The sequence below is a fragment of the Vanellus vanellus genome (assembly GCF_965231255.1).
Source record: "Vanellus vanellus genome assembly, chromosome: 3".
Taxonomy (NCBI): domain Eukaryota; kingdom Metazoa; phylum Chordata; class Aves; order Charadriiformes; family Charadriidae; genus Vanellus; species Vanellus vanellus.
Genome location: NC_138907.1, coordinates 63,614,868 through 63,635,238, shown reverse-complemented (window position 1 = coordinate 63,635,238; position 20,371 = coordinate 63,614,868). Strand labels below are relative to the sequence as shown.

Sequence of the window (20,371 nt, the reverse complement as noted above, 5' to 3'; positions counted from 1 at the left end):
CAAACAGCATATCCAGCTGAAAAAATCTGACTGGAGCTAAGCTTTTGCAAGGGAGGCAGATGTTAAGGGAATTTCATTTAAGCACAGAAGACAGTGAGGATAAGGACCGCTAACAGGAGATCCATTTAGTTTTAATTTGGAAAGGTATTCTCAAGGAAATCAAACCAGAAGTTAATCTTAAAGAACTATACATTTCTTTGACCCAAGTCAGTACTTAGCATTTACTTTTTAGAAGTTACAACTATATTAAATTTACTTATAGGAGGATACAAAAGGAGTATTACCACAGATTACCATGATAATTTGATCACATCATCATTTGAGGAACGACTGAGGGAACTGCGGTTGTTTAGCCTGGAGAAGAGGAGGCTGAGGGGAGATTTCATCACCCTCTACAACTACCTGAAAGGAGGTTGTAGAGAGGTGGGGGCTGACCTCTTCTCCCTGGTGACAAGTGATACAACAAGAGGAAATGGGTTCAAGTTATGTCAGGGGAGGTTTAGATCGGATATTAGGAAAAAATTTTTCACTGAAAGGGTTATTAAACATTGGAATAGGCCACCCAGGGAGGTGGTGGATTTGTCATCCCTGAAGGTGTTTAAAAAAAGGATAGATGTGGTACTTGAGGACATGGTTTAGAAGTGGTTTTGTCAGGGTAGGTTAATGGTGGGCCTTGATGAACTTAAAGGGCCCTTCCAACCTCAGGGATTCTATGATTCTACAATTCTATGACTTCTGATCAACAGCTAAAAAAAATGAGGGAAGAAAATGGTCAAGGGATTATGGTCAACTGTTTCTCGTACATGCCACAAAATGACAAAAAAAATTCCCTGCAGACCTGTAATAACACCCTCCCCCCTATCTGAATTAGTTTCAATTCCCAGGTAAAGATGAATCAACAAAATTAAAATATTGTGCTGTTTTATTGGTGTAAAAATCACACAGTTGCTAGTTCTGATTCTGCAGAGATACATCCATGCAGTTAAACATCTATGATCCCACAGCCAGAAGAAGCCATTAAATAGAATATCTGCTGTTAGTCAGCAATTAATGCAAATTTACATATGAGATCAAAAGGTGTGTATCATACAATATACAACAAATCCTAATACAGTACATCAACCTGAATAGCAGGATACACTCAGGGAACTCTGTTAATAGTGAAGCCTGTCTATATGCCAGAGAAATAAGGCCTGGAAACAAGATGACAGAAGGTACCCCAGAATTCCTAAGACGCAAACTGTTCGGTTTTTGTATTTTTGTGTTTGATTTTTTTTTTTTTGGAATTAGGAGGTTCATAGAGGTATTGACACATTACTTGACAATACAATTTGTTATAGTGAAGACTGGTGGATGTGATCTGTTATTAAAAGGTAATGTGTGAAACATGCAATTACAGGTGGTGCTTAGGTAATGTGTAATTAATATGTTGGGGATTTACACCCAACTCTTTTCACAAAAGGGAGGACTGAAAAAGGTCTGTTTGACAGACTATCAATTGTACCATAAATCTTTATATGCATGCGGCTGAATCAGGACCATGAATGGATAAAATGTGAACACCTGGCAATCTGTGGTTACATACTCTATAATGTATGCAACAAAACCACACAATCAAGTCCAGTTGATACGGCAAACAGCCTGCAAGAACTCTGTCAACCTGAATAAGTTGTTTATTGCAAAGAGGCAGGCTTTCCAGAATTGTGAACAACTTTCCAATTGTGAAAGGCAGCTTGGGAAGTAACATTGGCTGATGACAGATTACTAGTTTTTACTCTTTTCTGGCACAATAAAATAAATGCCATAGCAAAAGAAGAGTTTATGTGCTTAAAGTTTAAAGTCAACTGATTAGCAATGCTCTTCTGCAAAGATGTTTCAATGGGAAGAAAGAAACCACTAAAAAATTCCAGTTGGAAATTTTGGCGACAAATTCTGCAAACTCAAGTCCAACAAAGATCACAGATGCCCACAGAAAATGATGTGAGAGGCAGTGTCACATTCCAGGAAAAAGTTTTTTTCTTTCTCTGTACTGAAATTAAAATACTTAAATACAAAAGTGGACAAACTGACAAAACAGAACCACAACATTTAATGTAGAATAGAGTGCACTGAGCTAGATGCATGGATCTTTAAATAGGCTTTGAAACCAATACCCCTTTCAAAATTAGTAAATTCACAGTTAACGGCAGTAGGCTTAGAGGTGAGAGAAGGGTCGGAGTTGTTCCAGTTGGACTTCCAGGGAGATTCTCTCTTCAAGAACATCCTACAAAAGAAAGATTTTCTACTGACTGTCCACAGAGAATGAATATTAAAAAATTCCTCATACAATCAAAATTGGTAAAAGTCAGCTTTTGAGAACTACTGTTTAAGTCTTTTCTAGAATCTGGAGAACTCTTCCCATAATTTGAAGAGAAGACTGGCTAGCTAGTAATTGTAGCTAGTAATAGTAATAAATGAAAACCAACACTTTGCTCAAAGGTGAAGCCATTTAGTATTTCTTCATTTCTTTCAAATCACTCAAAGCCACGAAGTTGTAACCAGCTGCAAACCCAACTGTAATATTTACAAACGAAGTCTAAAACATTAAGGGGGTAAAAGCTCTCATCTCAGTTAAAGGATTGGAAAATCACCTTTTCTTTTTTTAATGCACCTTGACTCTCAAACAGTAACAAGTGAAACCCAAGCTTGATAGTTTTTAAAATAGACTGTCTTCCAGTCTAGACAGTATCACATCAATCCATGTTCGCATTTAAGATATTTTTTTTTATTAACTTGATAAGTAAAATTAGGTATCTTAAGAAAGACAGCCAGAGAAAGATGTGAAGATGGTGCCTACAGATAAATCCAAAATGATACTAGCTGACCTAGATAAACAGATGACCATTATTCTTAGCTGCAATTTCTGTATTCCAGATTATTATATTTGTTTAAAAATATTTATTATTTTATTAAGACTTGAAGGTTTGCTTTTTCCTTCAGAAGACAGCAAGCCACTTCAGCTGCTCTTCTTAATACTGCTTTTAAGGTATCTGATGACCACAACAGCTACCTCAAATTATTAATACTAAGTTAAGATTTCTGCTTTTTTATTTTTAGTGTAGCTGAAAGCAAATCAATACATTGAAAAATGTGTTTTGTAGTAGTAAAAGTGTCCTTTGTAATTTCACCAAGCTTGTCACAATTAGGTATGTTCTATGATCTACAAAAACAACTAAATATTTTACATCAATATCTTCTGCTATGTATATTATTGGTTTGCAGAGATGCCTGTTACTGTGCATCACTAATATCTTGCCCTCTTCAGGCTCTTCTCTTAAACAAAGATTATAGGATTACCTTTAGTTGCTGCTGTAGTTCACTATTCAATCTGGCCAAAACAGTGTTGGTTTCCTTGTTACGTCTGATTGATGCCTGAATAGCCTTCTTGTCTTTCCCCACTGATCTGAGAATATATTAGAAGTACTGTAATAAGTCATTTTGTCACTTAGTTGTTTACCTCATTCATAGTCCCTCTTTTTTAAATAAGCAGAATCCTCTTGTCAATTTTTAACTTGTTACACTGTTAATTTTCCCTCTTCTGCCTGGCTTGATCAACCTTGTTTGCGTGGAAGCCACACGTACTTGGTTTCAATGAAACAGCAAGCAGCCCATTCAAAAAAACTTGTCATAATCGATTTTCTAAAGTCTCAACAAACTGTACCACATTCATTTACCTCAAAGGACTAATGTAACAATCTAGTCTCATGCTAGGACAAAGAAAGCACTTTATGGACTGTTCATAGTGACCATTATCTAAAATTAACCACTACATCTTAATACTTCCACCACTTATTTCCAACATACTTGCAGAAGTTAATAAGAGTTCACACTCCACAGTTCAAGATCTCTAAAAGGTCTCCCAGTAGTAGAGGCTTCAGGATGATCTTGTTTGAAAAACAAAAACCTTTAAACCGTTAAATTAATCTAATTCAAACACAATGAAATTGTTTGCAACTCCTGGAACAGAAAGCGTGTATGCCGTTTAAATGTAAACTTTCCAGTAACAGATGTATTTATACACTTCTTGGGTTACCTAGGAATAGATGGCTGTGAAGCAAGAACAGCAGCTATGACACCTGTTTTCTGTGTATGTTCCTCAGCTTCAGGTCTTAGCTCATCTTCTGATTTTAATCTTCTGCGAATAGGCTTTGGTGGTGGAGCAAGTGGGGTAGTGCCTTTACCCTGAAGAGGAAAACACAGCCTATTAATTCTCACAAAGCGCATTTTACTCAGATTATAACCTGGTAACTTGTTTGTGTTACATATTCTTAAAACCAGTTACTGAGCTACCTGAATTTACATCCCATCAGATATTTTCTGATGGATGTCTAACTGCATTCTCATATGGTCTGGAAAAAACACTTATCCTACCCCTTGGTGAAAGGGCAGTAAGCTGCCACACACTGACAAAGAACTGTGCAAACAAGAACACCATGGTACAACTGATAACTGCAAATACACAGTATCTCAGAGCACGCTTTTCCCCCAGTAATTATGTGTCTGTAACAGGGGAAAAAAAAGCTACTGTTAACCAAGTTCTGCACTAAAAGTTTTGCTCTGTTTCAAAAATTTGAGCCCTCGCAAGTATCTTGATTTTTTGCTATCTCGAGAATAAAGCTAATTATGAACATCTTCTGATGCAAAAATTCACCATAGATGTGCCTATTTCAAGCACGTATTGGACCTAAGAAAACTGGGATCAAGTGGAAGCGTATAAAGTCGCTGTTCCAAATCAAAACAGATGAATAATTTCTTATATATCAGACAACTGTGCTGTCCTTCCAAGTGTACTTTGCATACCGCACTAGTGGGGACATTAGCAGGTGCTTTGTCTTCAACTCTTCCATCTGCTTTGGCACCTCTAAGAGAACTTGCAGAGTCAGAGGGCTTTTCAACCTGAAGGGATATAAACTATATTTAGAAAACTACTTCTTAACAGATATTTCATTCGGCAACAGTTAGAATAAATACAAGTATGCTGCGTTTCTGATACATTAATATAGTTAACAACTAAAATTCCAGTTCACGTCTTCTTTAGAAGCACAAGCTGGAATACAACAACAATACCTGCTTTGGAGCAAAACCATCTAAAACTATCTTGGTCACAAACACTGTTCTGGCCTGTAAGCAGCTTACAGAGGAGGCACAGAAGTAAAAAGCTGTAATTAGAATCATAGAATGGTTTAGGTTGGAAAGGACCTTGACGATCATTGAGTTCCAACCCCCCTGCCATAGATTCAATACAATATCTAAAACCAGTATGGAAAAAAAACCCCAACAAAATAGTTACTTGAAAGTACTCTGCTCTCAAGAATTGTACTCTGGTTGTTGGAAGACCTCTGAATAAAGTCAAATCCCCATTGTTATGAGGCACTGTATAGTACAAAAGAGGCTGTGGCCTCATAATAAACTGCTACAGCTGGTTCTGCTATTACATTACCACCATTATCTATTTGTTACTGCCAAAGGTTAATTGCTCCAATGGAACACAATGAGACTGTTCCTCATCCACCTCAATGCAAAACAATCAGCAAGCTTAACTTAAGCAGTTTTCAGTAGCAGCTTAAGCTAACATAGCTGATTTTGCGATGCAGTACATGGAGAGCACTCAAATAGTTCTACATCATTGACCTTTCTGATTAAAGGAAGCAAGGACATGCTGATGATAGTTGGGACAACTTTAAAGCACCACAGGTACTTTTGCAACCGAGGATGCAGAAGCACCCCAGAGAACTTACAATCTGGATGAAGGCTACAAATTACGAAAGGAAAACACAAAGTAATTAATGTAATAGCAGTAAGCTATTATGACATGGAATAAACCATGAGGCTTCCAAACTTTTAAGTCCTGTGTCTGTAGTGGTAAAAAAGGTTTTGTAAACATCTATTATATGAGGATGCCAGAGCTCTATTCACTTTAGCTGTCTGTCCAATGGCTTTGAATGAAACCAAAGTAATGGAGTTTTAGCAGACATTTACAATACTTGACAGTCATCTCATTTATTATGACAGACTACTTTAAAACTTAACAGTAAGTCATTTGGAAGGCTGGCAAGAGTGAGCAGAAAGTTTTGCCTATGCCAAGTATTAAATGCACCCACACAATTACATTTGCGCATGTATATGCTATTAAGTATAAAATCTTTTGAATTACAATCAATAGAACTGAAAAAAAGTGTTTCTTATGACTAGGTCTTTGGCATAAATAAGTGTAGCAGTGTGTAAAATAATTGCTTTCTAGCAATGAATTGGGACACCACAAAAAAACACTGAAAACAGCAGAAGTAGGTTTTAACAAAGTCCAACAACTGTTAGTGGTATTAAGCAATTGACAACACCTTCACTTCTGCTCACCTGCAAGATTTCTGAGTGTGTTTCAATTTCCTCCTCTTCCTCTTTGCTTACACCTGAAACAGCAAATGCCTCAAACTGGCTAAAGTCTGCAAAATTTGGCTGTTCTGGTATTTGTTGAGGTGAGGTACTGGTATGAGCTATTAGACCTTCAGCATCTACTGGGCGATGCACATGAGGACCTGCACCCTGCAATAAAATAACAAAAACATTTAGCGACATTGTTCTTAACAGTTATCTGATGCAAAGAAACTCGCCAAACAACAGTTTGTGACAGACCATTAAAGATTATTTGGCTCTTTAGTGGACAAAGACTTATGTCCTGTCAGTAGGACAAACCGTATCTTATCCATGACACAAACAGACTAATCTGTGTTTATAAAAACAGACAAATATTTAAAAGAAAAGGAAGTTCAATCAGATGTGCTATTATCCAGAGAATGAGAACAAAGATGGATGCACCATAGGATTATCTAGACTCATTGGACAGTAGATGTTTCTGCTGTAACACAGTCCAGCTTGGCTCTGTCACACTCGATACAGATTTTTAGTCTAAACCCGTAGGGAAACATGCTTATGTGATCACACCGTATGGAATATATCTGTCGTTGTACCCTCTTTCCTTGCACATGATTTCTGGATTCATTCACTGACTTCAACTTCTGGTAACTCTGATTCTAACTAAGTAGCTGCTGCTGAAAAGGAGTAACTAAAAAGCAATTTTATCTGTCCCATGTCAAATCCGCACAGCAGTTGAAGGATTCAGCTGGTTGAGACAAAGGAAAAAAAAAAAAAAAACCAAAACAAAACAGGATGTGTTTTCTACCAAATCAGCTAACTGAACTGACTCAGACCAGGACTGCAAAGATCACTAAGTTTACGACAAAGGAAGAATTGGGATCACTCCTTTCAGGAGCAGGCACATTATGTAAAACTATACCCTGTGCCAGACATGGAAGACAAACACCTATTTTGCAAAACTCTGAAAGAGCTCTCACAGTCTGTGTTACGGCCTATTAGCTATACAGGGACAGGTAAAGAAATGTGGAAGTGTAACTTTCCTCTCTTTCCTACAACTTAGAGCTCCAGAGCCACTCATTCCTCCTCAGTCTCTACTTTAATCCCTTCCCATAGTTCCACCAGAAGCAATTTTTTATTCAGAAAAGGCTAACATTTGGCTATCGTCTAGCTTTTACCATCATTCACATCCTGGCAGTTTCAAAAAATACCAAGCAATACCCTGCGTTTTAGAGAAGTTAAACTTCAGAGTTAGATAAAAATGATGCACCAAGTTGGAGTATGATTTTTCAAGTGACAACATCACCTGTGAAGGCTGTGGTCTTGGAGGCACTGCAGGGGGATAGGCAACAACTCCAGCCTGTTGCTGTCCTGTAAAAGAGGCATTGTGTTTGGACAAGATTATTACTGTTCACATTACAGTGCTGTCTAATCTTTTTTTTAAGAAATCTTGCACTTTACCTACATATTAACGTGTCATATTGAGGACCATAATTGTAACATCATCTCCTTTCCAATTCACAAACAGACAAAACAAGGAATCAGAACGTGGGCCGTGTCCTTTGTTCTAGCTCAAAGTACAGATAGGGTCATACTTTTCTGATCTTAGTCCTTTTTTAGCTTTAACCTCTTTATACACTCTTAACATTTTCTCATACTTTGTGACTCTGAAAAATACTGACAAGTCAGAAGTACAATAAAAACCCCTAAGCAGAGCATCAGAAGTGACCTTTAGTCATTTCACCTGAAGTGAAATACTTAACACCCATCTCTAATACACCTGATACCAGAAGAGCTCCTCTTGAAAATCTGCTGGCAGATGCAATTCATTGCATGTGGGTGCACTACAAAAATGTTATTTCCTGACGTTGCTTCCCACATTCATCCAAAGGACTACAATGCCAGCATTCAGAATTTACTTCTAGATTTTCTGTTTAAGCAAAGTAGAGTACAAGTTTTAATACAAACAGGAAGAGTAACAATATTTTCAGCTTTTTCATTCATAAGCAGTGTTTTAAAAACACACTCTAAATCTTTCTTCAGAGGAAAAAAAATTGTCTGCTTCAGGAATGTGCTGAGAAACACAAGGAACACAGTATACCTGGGGTAACTGAAAAGGATCTGTTCATATCCAAAGATGATGATCGAGAATGAGAAGGATGAGGCCTTGGAGGGGGGGGTGGCGGCGCAGTGTTATCTGGAGATGTTCCTGAATGTGATCTGCAAGACATATAAGCTTCTGTAGTGATTTTAGGCAGCTACAACAGAACTAAAATTCAGAAGTTCTTCAAAGTATACAATTAGAAAATAAAGTTTGACAGATGGAAAAGAGCCTGATTGCCATTGATTTTGAAGATTGCAAAAATCAGTTTTAAACTTCTGGTATTCTTTGATTTCACAATTGTTTTTATATTTCTATTTACTTAAATCTCCGTTATCCAAATTATTCTTATATTACCACAAGTAATTAATCTCTGGGAAACCAATAGCTTGACACACATCCCAAACAATCATAGTTCAGGAACAGAGAATCCTAAATATGGTAATTCCATCCAGATGGTAGTCACTACATAATTTGCAAGGTATGTACGATGTAGTCAACATCCTCATTAGGTTTTAAATAGGTTAAGTTCAATCTCATAGAAGAAGAATATTAAGTTTCTGTTGGACCTGCCTCTGTGTATATCGAGCTTAATGAGTATCTCAGCATACAAGATAGCTATTTAATTTTCTGCCTGAAATTCTCCAAATCTATATACTTGGTAGCATCTTCAGAAATTTTAACTCATTCTTAGGTAGGATCACCATCTAGTGGATACCTGTGGTAAGTTCATCAAGGACACACTCAGAAAGGACAGAAGGATGAAGTACTGCACTAAGTGCCATTTAAGTGGTATTTATTGTATACTTATATTTATTTTTTGTACAGCTTCCATTTAAGAACAGATTGGAGAAACTTCCTAACTACTCCAATTTGAGCAAGACAGATTTACTGAATCTGCTACTCTTTTAGCTACTCTTTTATTCAACTCTATTCAATCTAGCTACTCTTTTATTCAACTCATAAATAAGTGATAACATCTTTTCTATGACTGACTTCTGTAACATTCTTCTATAACTATCATAAGATATAAAACTAGGAGAGTTAAGAACTACCTAAGTTTCACACAAACCCTGAAATTCCTGAATGTGTAAGTACAGACAGAAAATTGAGTTATCGCAATAGAAAAATTTGCTTTCTTAATATACTCTCCAGGTCAATGCTTCTTAACACTGTGTAACCCTCCAACTGATAAAATAAAGCCTAATTACACTGACCATTAGGGTCATTCCTCTAACTAGTCTAGTATAAAAGGCACAAGTAGAATTAAAAAAAGGGAGAAAGTGGTTCAAAGACACTCCTGAAGTATCGTTATGTAACATAGCCTTGTCAGTTTTTGCTTTTTGAAAATACAAAAAGTACTGTGGACTAATGGTAGCATTAAGAACAACGTCACCTCTACAGATAAAGTTGCAATTGGTAGAAGAGATTATCAGTGGAAGGAAGTAAAAGAGGAAGTGGGAGAAAAATTTCCTGGGTAGACACTGCCAGAACTGGACAGAATCTATCAGTGCCATCAAAGCCGCAACTCATCAGAAAGCTTCACTCATCTACACAAGTTCAGCAAGAGAACCCAACCCCAAAATCAGATGAAAAGAACATGTTGAAACCATCATGTTGGTAGTGGAAAAAATATACATAGAAGCAGGACAGACAATCAAATTTGCCATTAAGTAACAATGGAGGAAAGAAGTTTTCAAGCTGCTGTACTGAGAGGCAATTACAAATCTTTCTCTGCTATTGAAGTCACCCTAATTATTTTTGTTTTGAAACTTACCTCTGAAACTGATTGTAAGATGGTTAATGGCGTAGCTGGTTTTTAATCCTATTCAGGCAGATTTAATGGGAACAATTAGCACCAGCTAGTACAGCACATTCTTTTATGTCAAATGATGCAGTTGTTGGTTATGTGCTTGCATAGCTTCCTCCAATCCCTTAATTTATGTTGGGCCTATGACTACCCTTCATTTTATAAAAGCCCATTATTAAAGGAGATTGAGTTACTGCTGTGATATTTCTAATTTATGCTTTATTCTTCTTTTATGCTATGATGTCACAAGGTCATTCTCCATTAATGCCTAATGGACATTTTTAAAAATACAAAAATTTGGTTTCAAGTAACATCTTGATCTCCTGTGCTTACATTCCCTTGTCTTTAAGGAGAAAGTCTTTATCAAGATTTATGACTGAACCTAGAGTTTCATGTGATTGGCCAATCCCAACAGCTTTTTAGACTATATTATTTTTTGTATTTTCACTTTACACGTTAACAGAAATGGCATACATTGTTAATGAATTAGAAAACAGACTGCCTCCAGATTCCTAGGTGTTAAAGTTAAGAATCTATTTAGCCATCATTTTACAAGCTAGTAGTCAATCAACCAGAAGCTCAGAACAGGCTTCTTTAAACACATTTTATTTATTTGTTTCAGTTGCTACTCTACTGACCGTTGCCGCGCTACAGTGCTTCCAATTTGCTCTGGATCTGAAGCATAGGAGTCCGAACTGCTGTAACCATCTGCTGGTAAAAGAAAGGGCAAAGTTTCACATTTGTTTTGTATCACTAATATATTCTAACAGATATAGATAGCATATAATTTCAAATATCCAATTTTTATTTTTTAAAAGGTTTATGTCCTTTGTCACTTCCCTGTAAGGCATCACCTGTGCAGGATTCAAAATCCTCAAGTCTGAATAACTGAAGGATCCAATACAAACCAACTCCTCTCGCCCAATACGACGAGCTGTTTGTTACTACTGGGAGGTACTGAAGAATAAAGTGACAATAATGCTGTATTGAAAATACAAAATGTAAGTTTCATAAGCAATAATTTTTAAACACTTGACATTCAATCACTTCAATCTAGCCAACAAGAGTATGGGACATCCAAGAAAAAAAAGCAAGGAGTAGGACATGCTTGATTTTACAAGTGCTGAAGGACTGTCACCAATCTTAGAAGTCAGAAAAAGGAAACAATATATACAGTACACAGATGAACTCAGTAGCTTTGCTACTACTGTAACTTTGTACCTTCAAGGCTGGTAGTTAGCTCTGTTTTGGACTCAATCCTTTTAAAAGCTTTCAGCTTTTTGTTAAGGCAACCTATAAAAATGAAAGATGCTATTACAGCACCACGTAGACAGTTTCCTGGAGGATACCCTTACCCTTAAAAGCTGTGCAAAGCTTGAGGTTTTTTCCCCCAGAAATGAGGAGTCTCTCCAAAATCACAAGATTTGTGTGGAAAGAATGTAGACAGAAAAACGGATCTCAGAATAATTTATCACAAGGGATGATTCCAGAGCACCTGCTAAAGCCCAATTTAAAGTGAAAAGTCACTGGAGCAATGACATTCACCTGATTAGTTATCAGTAAAGAGGAAAATCCTACTGAAGAACATCAAGATTTTTCTGAATTACCCAGTCTCAAAGGATTGCTTTAACCTCCTAGGATACTAAAGTTGTCAAAAGTGTTAAGACACATCAACCAGGAACCAGAGACAAGAATCCAGCAGAGATGATTTTCCTGTTCAGCAAGGCACATTCTTACCTGTTACTCTCCCCACCCCCTTAAAACTGCAGGTACATTAATCTAGTGAAGTTGGCTTGAGACCTTTACCAAGCAGAGTCATCTGAGGAATACCGTATTTCAAGTTAACCTCAGATTAGAAGTTACAGGTGTGTGTCTATTCAATGACAGCTACAGAAAACTAAAAAATGATATCTATATACATATTCTTAAAAAAAAAAAAAAAAAGACAGAAATGTCCACCATGACATGACATTTAAGTTTTCAAGGATCAAGTGAGAAACTTTAGTTTTAAGCAGAAGTTGGTTACGTGGTAAATGAAATTCTCTCTAATCCAAACATCTCTAGTACCGGAGATATTTCTCAGGCCATTCAGGATAAAATATAACCTAGTCAAACAAAAATTCATGTAATCATACTTTTAAAGGGGAAAAAAAGCCCTTCTGGATCAAACAGTTTTACATCATTTCAGTACAAAACTACTGGGTTTACACTGGTAACAGAAGAAGTATTTCTAAGCTAATTTCAAAGATATCTAGACAGCAAACAATTTTAATGGTTACATAAGGCAAAGGATGGCCACTTAGCAAATGTAATCTTCATACTGCATCAATATTGGCTAATCCAAACTCATGAGTTTGAATGCAATCTAACAGAATCCTTTTTCAGTATCTCCAGTAAAGTAAGAGTGATAGTCAGGTAAAGTTCCTATTATGAAGGATATAGTGACTTTTTTCAATGTTGTTTTTGTTCTCAAGGGAGGTTTCTACTTTTCAATGTTAGTTATACAAGTTAGTCTCCAGCTTTGTTTGTATTTCATTATGAAGAAAGGTAATTCAAACTATCCTTCCTTTCTGATTGATTCACATTGATTTAAACAAGATTCACGATCTTGTTTAAATCATTTGGCAGGAGTTCAAAATAAGATATTCACAAAACTGTCCTTAATGACATGTTGAGGTCGCATGTTGCTTTGAGGTTAAAACAATTTGGGAAGAGAGCAGTAATTTTTTGCTGCTTTTATTTTTACTTGCATAATAACAGCTTCAACAACGCTGATGTCCAGCAATCAGAAGAATTATTGACGAACTTCTCCAGTTGTCACTTTCTGAGGTGATAGCTCCTCTCTCCTTTGTTCCAAATCACACAGCTTGCACAGAAAGAGAACTGTGCAGTGCCTATGCATACTGACTTAGCTCATGCAATGGAAAAGTTTGTCCCCATTTCCTTGCTTAGGTCTGAGCTGCTATTTACAAATTTGTAACTTCCAAGCTGAATTACTGTTGATGTAAACCATGGAAAATAAAGACAAAATGCTAATTCCTCCACATCAAGATGAGACTTATAAATCTCCACTGGTTATCAGTTCAAATACTATTTTAATATACTGATACATGAACAGTAAACTACGAGAAGTAAAATTAACCTACTTGATCAATAAAACACTAAGAAATCTGTACTCTTCTGTACAATGCAGAAAAAAGCATGTGAACCTATGAACAAAGTATTCTAGAACAAATGTTAAGAATATTCATTTATTAAACACTTTGAAAACAGCAATACATCAAAAAAAAAAAAAAACGCCCAAACAAACAAAACCCACTTAGAAAAGGTCTTGCTTAAACTAAGATTGAAACTCCCTATTCTCAAATGAGTTCTGGCACAGCTAAACAAGAACAAGCCACTAAAGCAAACAGTGAAAAATGAGTCCAGCCCAACAGCTCAAGGAAGCGCACTATAGACATCGTCAATGATTTAGCATAGAAGGTGCTCAGATACACTATTAAAATACAACACTAAAGAATATTAAGAAGCGTAATTACCAAGGCAGCAAGTCCGCAGAAAAAAAATCCTGTTGGATTTAGAGTGGTTTTTTAAGCATCAGAAATTAGTTTTCTGGTTAGCTTGTATTAAATGATTTCTTCAGGATTCACCTGAAAGGTGTTAACCATCCAAATTACTTACAATATTGAGAAGAGCCATTTCTTCATAAAAAGGTAACAACGGTTTGAGATACTACAGGGTGACTTTCTGTTACATTGCAATGAGGTTTGTTTCATTTCACTACATTCTTCCTCTGAGGGAAGAATACTTCTTGGTACAATTACAGTTACAAGCCCTTTATCAAAGGTTAAGCTATACTTGGATAAGCAAAAAGGAGTACAGAAGGACTCTCAGAACTTCGATCCTGCATATAGTTGTAGTTTCCCCACTAAAAGACTATGCTTGCTCATTCTTTTGCATCAGAAGACTACCTAGTAAAAACAGAACTCTGCTTGAAAAGAGACAGGCTCAACACATTGCTCAGAACAAATAGTGCCAATGAAACAGAGCTCCTGAGAAAAGCAAAACACGTTGCAAAAAGACACTTTCTAAAACACTCCTGTACTATAAACCAACGTAAATACTCTGTCTTAATAATGCAATGGACTCAAAGTAATGAGCTCTTTAAACCTTATTTTTTTACTGAAAAGTTCCCAGCTTAACAAAAACAAAAAATCTCAGAAACAGACTCCATCAGGTTACATATAATCTAGGACCTCTCTCAATACTAGACAACTAGACTACTCACATCAAAATAATGCAAAATGTTTTGGACACAGGAGCTGTTTCTAAAATCCTTTCTGATTTTCAGTAAACAAACAGTTGAAAAGCTGTACCTAAAAAAAAAAGAAACCAAAAAAACAACCTAGAAGTCTATCGCATTTTCTTAGTAGCTAAACCAGATGAGAATTGCCCGAAAATTTTGTGGTCAACAGGTTTTCACTCTGTGGAAAACATGTTGTCACATGGTTCTGAGGAAGTAGAATCAAATGCTACTTCATCAATTCCACTTTCCATACATTCAAATTTCTCATCCTAAGATTAAGAGAAGACAGGAAGATGTAAAAGAGCTGAGAAAAATGAACCTTTTGAAAATATATGGCAGGAAAACATCTCCAGTGACATCACTAGAACTTTTTTTAATTACTACTTCTAATATATACTTTGTATCAGAAATGTCTCTATTCTTAGCAGAAGCTCTAAAATGAGATATACTTATCCTATCTAGCAACTTTTCATTGATTGAAGAATATATCAGATCTACATTTTGTGTAATGAAAAAAAAGATCAGAAAGTACTTTGATACTTACTAACTGTATTTCCAGCTGTAAATTTTACAGATGAACTCATTTTGCTTTCTTCTGGGAGATCAGGTGGTTTCACAAGTAGTGGGCTAGTAGGGTTAGCATGATCTAGATGGAAAAACAAGTCTAAATAAACACATGTGTTCAAACTAGCCTTTACTTCTGATGCCAAAGCTTTACATTAGTTTTCTGCCCTTATCTGAAGTGCTGCACCCAAGCCTCAAATTGTCATATTTTAACACTTTTGGTGTATGAATTATTTTAAATTTACATTGTAATACTGTTATGTCTGTTTCTCAGTGTTTAGAGTTGGGAAACATTACCTATTTACAAGGCTAAGGAAAATTCAGAAGAAACGCATTGTGGAAACTTGTTTATTCTCATATGCTGAAGACTGTGCATGAGTTACGTGACTTAGGAAATACTGGCATATTAGAACACATCTATAAATTGAGACTCCACTGTTCCTCAAGGAAAATTATCAAACCACCTTGCTTCTTATTGACCAGAATATTAAAAAAAACAAACAAAAAAGCAACCAACCAAACGCCTACCAATACTCCCAAACGCTGTCAGGTTTCAAAATAATAAACTCAGTATTTGCGACCACAGTAGAACAAGCTTTATCAATGCAGGCTATGTTCTCCATCTTCATAGTCTCCTTCAGTATTTAATAAGGAAATCTAGACATTCTCCTGAACGCCCAAATCAAGTCTATATCATAGACTACTCCAAGCAATGATCTCCTATAGATGCTCAAATCCTCACTGTAGCAAATGTAAAATTCAAACTCTGCACCTATCTGAACAGTACTCTAATTCTTAAATCAGAGAATCTCATTAAATATGCTGGTTACAACTCCAGATATATTCATCTAAGGAGAAGAAAAAAAAAGTCAGCACATTTAAGGAAGCAAAGCCAACTCTAACTGTACAAAACTTTCCTCATCAGCAAGAGAAAATATCCTACCACTTCCAGTTCTTTTAAGCTCCATTTCCTGCATGTGGATTTTGCTTGGAGTCATTCTTATGGGAACCGGGTGCACAATTGCAGTGTCCTGTGGAGGAGATCAGAGTTAAGTGATGTTAATCTAGTTTTAAATTGCTCTATTAAGAATCTCTGACACCATGCAAAATGTCATTTCTAAGCAATTTTTTTTTTTTTTTTTAAACACAGTTCCAGGGAATTGAATATACCCATAAACCCAAAGCTCCATAAGCTTGAGGTTTCTCTAATGATTTTTAAGGTGTAACCTAGCATACTACTTTACAAGGGCACTAGAAATGTTTCTATAGATAACTGTGTTTTTTCTTTTTAAATAGGACCTTTTTTTTTTACCCACTTTCCACCATTTTTAGCATACCAGGTATCTTTTACTTCAAGTGCACCTTCAAAAAAAACCAACCAAACCAAAAACCCCAAGAACAAAACCCACAATTTCAAAACCCCACTCCTCAGCTTTACTTACGATGCCTCAGAAAGTTATGGCCTCTTTAAATAGTGTGAGTAATTCTCTATAAAATAGGTACTTCACAATAGTTTAAGACAAATAGTAAAATATTCTAAACTTTAGGATAATAAACCACCTGGAATATCTCTCTAGATAGGCCTTGACCTTACATTGAAGCATTTTCTTTGTAGTTTAGACAAGGGACTCCATTTTAATGTACTTTATAGACAGCCCTTTCCATCTGGTTTGGACACTGAGTATAGATAGCTTAAAAAAAAAAAAAATCTTAAAACTTTTACGTTTGTTCACAAGTAACCTTGAAATATAGGACATACCTGTCTGAGTTTTTTTTTCCCTGTGATCTATATTCAGAATATATGAATGTGTGGGGCAATGACAGCACAAAATAAAAATTCCCAGATTCTATTCTGACCCTAGAAACCACAAGAAATTTCAAAACTATCCTGGTATCAGAAATTTAATCTGTTCTGACTACTCAAGTAGATCAATTTCTCCAAGCATAATACAGTTACAGTAAGATTTTCTAAAACTGCTTAAACTGACTTGCACTGCTCTTGTTGCAAAGACAAACTTTTAAAACCACTTTCTAGTCACAGCTCTAACATTCTTGTTCCACCAGGCTTTGAGGAATAGTTATGACTTTAAAATATATTGTTTTTTTTCCCCCCTATAATGGGATTATCATGCAAAGATCACTCTTGCTGTAGCTACTTCAGTCCTCTGTAATTTAATGTGCAGCTACAACAAAAATAATGTCTCAAATAGTTAAATGAGTTTTTATACAATGTATTAATTCGTAATTCAGATCATTAGGCTAATTTTACACAAAACAACACGTTACCAACTTTCACTAACAATAGGCAAATTATGTTCCCATACTAGGGGATGGATGTAGTGTTTTATTCATTTTACTTATCTTTTACCTCCAAAGCAGCTGCTTTTCCAACAAAAAGTGAGAAGAATTGGTCTATGAATTTACTCTTTAGTCAGTTATTAACTACTACTCGAGAAAGCTGATTCTCTCCTTTGGGAAAGCAGTTTTTTAATAAATCATTCCTATGCATCACTGTTGAGACTGCTAAAATAAGAAGTCTGCACACCAAGACTGAAAGTTTGTTGCCATTTGTTACTTTCATATGAAAATAAAGACTCTGAAGTATCTATTCCCAAAGTCTGTTCCCTTAGCAAACATCAAGGACACTTACCATTCTTTAAAATTTTTCTCAACTAGTAAGTACCATAAGAAAACAACTCAAGAATATGATCTCCCAGTATCATTTTTGTATTTCTATTGAATTTCTGTTTATACACACAAACATATATATGGCTATATATGAGTTTTCCATATATCACTGTTCTACTTTTTACATTATCAGCGTATGGGAAAAAAAATAAAAATCAAACTTCAGATTTCTGTCATTCACTAATTGTGTCTAAAAATAAATTACTATCTTATTGTGGAAAAGACAGTGATAGCTCTTTACTGTCAAGCAATTATACACAGTAAGAAACAACTATAAACTGATTTTCATCACATTTAGTTCATTAAAACATAAAAATACAGTACATTTAAACCAAAAACTCTGTCTCAGATGAAAAAGGGCTGGTTTTCACTCAAAGTATGACATTTTCATTTGTTTTGAATGTTTACTAAAGGCAATTTGACAGTGCAGTTTGAAGTCTAGCTTCCACCAGAAATGCAATTTCCACATAAATATCAGTGTTAACTCTGAGTGGAGCACCGATGTATTTAGAATATATGTATATATGTTTTATATCTTTTCAGAAGTGATCTTTTTAATACTAAAAGCAGGTAAATGCGTATTATGTACACCTATTATATTTTGTTATATAATCAAATGGACACTAACACCATAATTAATTCAATTAAAATGGACACTAAGAGTGGTAATTTGTAAGAAAAGCAGGATGAAGGCAGCAGCTAAATACTGAAGTAATTTTAATGCATTTCAGGACTGCTTCAATGTCACACGCTGTCAAGTTTAAAACCAGCAGAACTTGAAACACTAGTGAATTTCTGGCTCCCAAATTTGGCAAGATATTTAACTTTATAAACCTTCAGAACACTCCTCACTGAGTAAAGCATTAGAAAAGCAGAGGTTTAGCTGCAGAAATACTAAAAGCCTTATTAATAAAAGTAACTTGGTGAAAACATTAGGAGTATGAAATACCACACCCATTGAAGCCCAGTAGTTTTTTCAAGTGAAGTTGGCACTGTCAACTCTTAAGAGTTTGTACAAATCAAGCTGTGCAACTTGAAAAAAGACCAACAACATTGAAGACAAAAATCTAAACCAGGACTGGTTTATAACTGGGAGCGGCCCTTGTGCTGACTTATAAACATTTTCAAACAAACATTATGTTTAAATACTTTGTGTAATACAGGTTTTGATAGCAGTGTTGTATTACATTAAAATCAAGCGGAAAAAGCATTCTTTGCACTCAGATATTAAACACAAGCAGTACTAGAAAATTTATATTCCTAAAATAAGCTCCAACATTAAGAAGCCTGCCACCATTCCCCAAAAAGCAGTCCATGGAATCATGCATAACAGCTAAACACAATGAATGGAAATTCAGTGTTAATAAAATTAATTTCAAACAAGCAAGCTAAGTGATTGACTTACAGGATCAGCTGGTGCAATGTTAGAATCAAATTGGGTCAGAGTTTGTGAGCTTGAAGAGCGTTCGCTAAATGTCTCCCACTGCTGAACAGACAGAGGAGAGAAGTCAGCATGATGAGAAAGATGGGAGTAAAAGATCACTGAGGAGATTTAGCATAGAGGTTGCACTGGAAAGTACTATATTTGCACTGGACAGTACTTGACTTGGAAAGCACACTAACACACATTAAGTATTGCTGTTTCAGTCTGAGATTGTTGTGCAACCAAGTTTGTTATCCGTGAATATTAATCTTTCCATTCACATCTCATAATGAAGATACAGGTGCACAGTCAACACAGAATTACCTTCAGAGTTCATGTTTGCCAATGAACATCATACAGGTAAAAAACCTGGGTAAGCCATTGTGTGTGTAATTCTAAAATCCACAGAAAGGTTCTTCAGCTTTGTAGCTGCTGAATTTCAAACATATTTCATAAAATCTGATTTTGTTACAAAATCCCAGACAAATCAACACTGAGCAGAGTACTTCAATTACATCAGTTCAGCTTGCCAGTGCAACCCCTGAGAAGTGATTCTATGCCGTAAAAGAGTATTTTTACAAGTCTAAATCACTGACAAGGCAAAGAATTAAATTCAAACATACCATTGATTGCTAAAAGCAAATAAGTCAATCTCTGGATAATTTTATAAGATATAGGCATGCTGTATCAATACATGGTTGTCAAGAGTCCTCATGCTTATTAAGTCAAGCTACAGCCACAACTGGATCAACAAAGTACCAAAGTACATAAAATTAGCCTGTGATCCAGAAACCAGATTACAAATCACAATAGGAATGCTAAACTCATTATATTTTGGTAAAATAGCAAGTAAATACTAACCAAGTTTCAAACACTACAACAAAAATTACGAATAAAAAAATTTGAGCGCTCAGAGAATTTGACAAAAAAATTATGTTAGTGTAGTGGTGAAAACAAATCATTATTCTTGTCCTATCTCTATAGGCAAATAAACATAAGTGATTCCAGAAGATACAGGACAAACTACATGGTGTTAGTCAACCTAATCTCACATGCTCCTCTACACTAAGC

At 35.7% G+C, this 20,371-nt stretch overlaps 1 protein-coding gene across 1 annotated transcript in view; it reads right to left on the bottom strand.

Annotated features, from left to right (window-relative positions):
• Positions 1-355: 355 nt before the first annotated feature.
• Positions 356-20,371, bottom strand: part of REPS1 (RALBP1 associated Eps domain containing 1) — a 67,951-nt gene continuing 47,935 nt past the window's right edge. Inside the window, exons 10-19 of the mRNA XM_082481408.1 lie at positions 16,133-16,220; positions 15,170-15,271; positions 10,958-11,030; positions 8,510-8,628; positions 7,715-7,779; positions 6,394-6,579; positions 4,840-4,935; positions 4,073-4,221; positions 3,337-3,442; positions 356-2,263 (exon numbers count right to left, since the gene is read on the bottom strand). Of these exons, the coding sequence (XP_082337534.1) occupies positions 2,195-2,263; positions 3,337-3,442; positions 4,073-4,221; positions 4,840-4,935; positions 6,394-6,579; positions 7,715-7,779; positions 8,510-8,628; positions 10,958-11,030; positions 15,170-15,271; positions 16,133-16,220 (1,053 nt within the window). The 3' untranslated portion in view covers positions 356-2,194. The remainder of the gene's footprint in view (positions 2,264-3,336; positions 3,443-4,072; positions 4,222-4,839; positions 4,936-6,393; positions 6,580-7,714; positions 7,780-8,509; positions 8,629-10,957; positions 11,031-15,169; positions 15,272-16,132; positions 16,221-20,371) is intronic.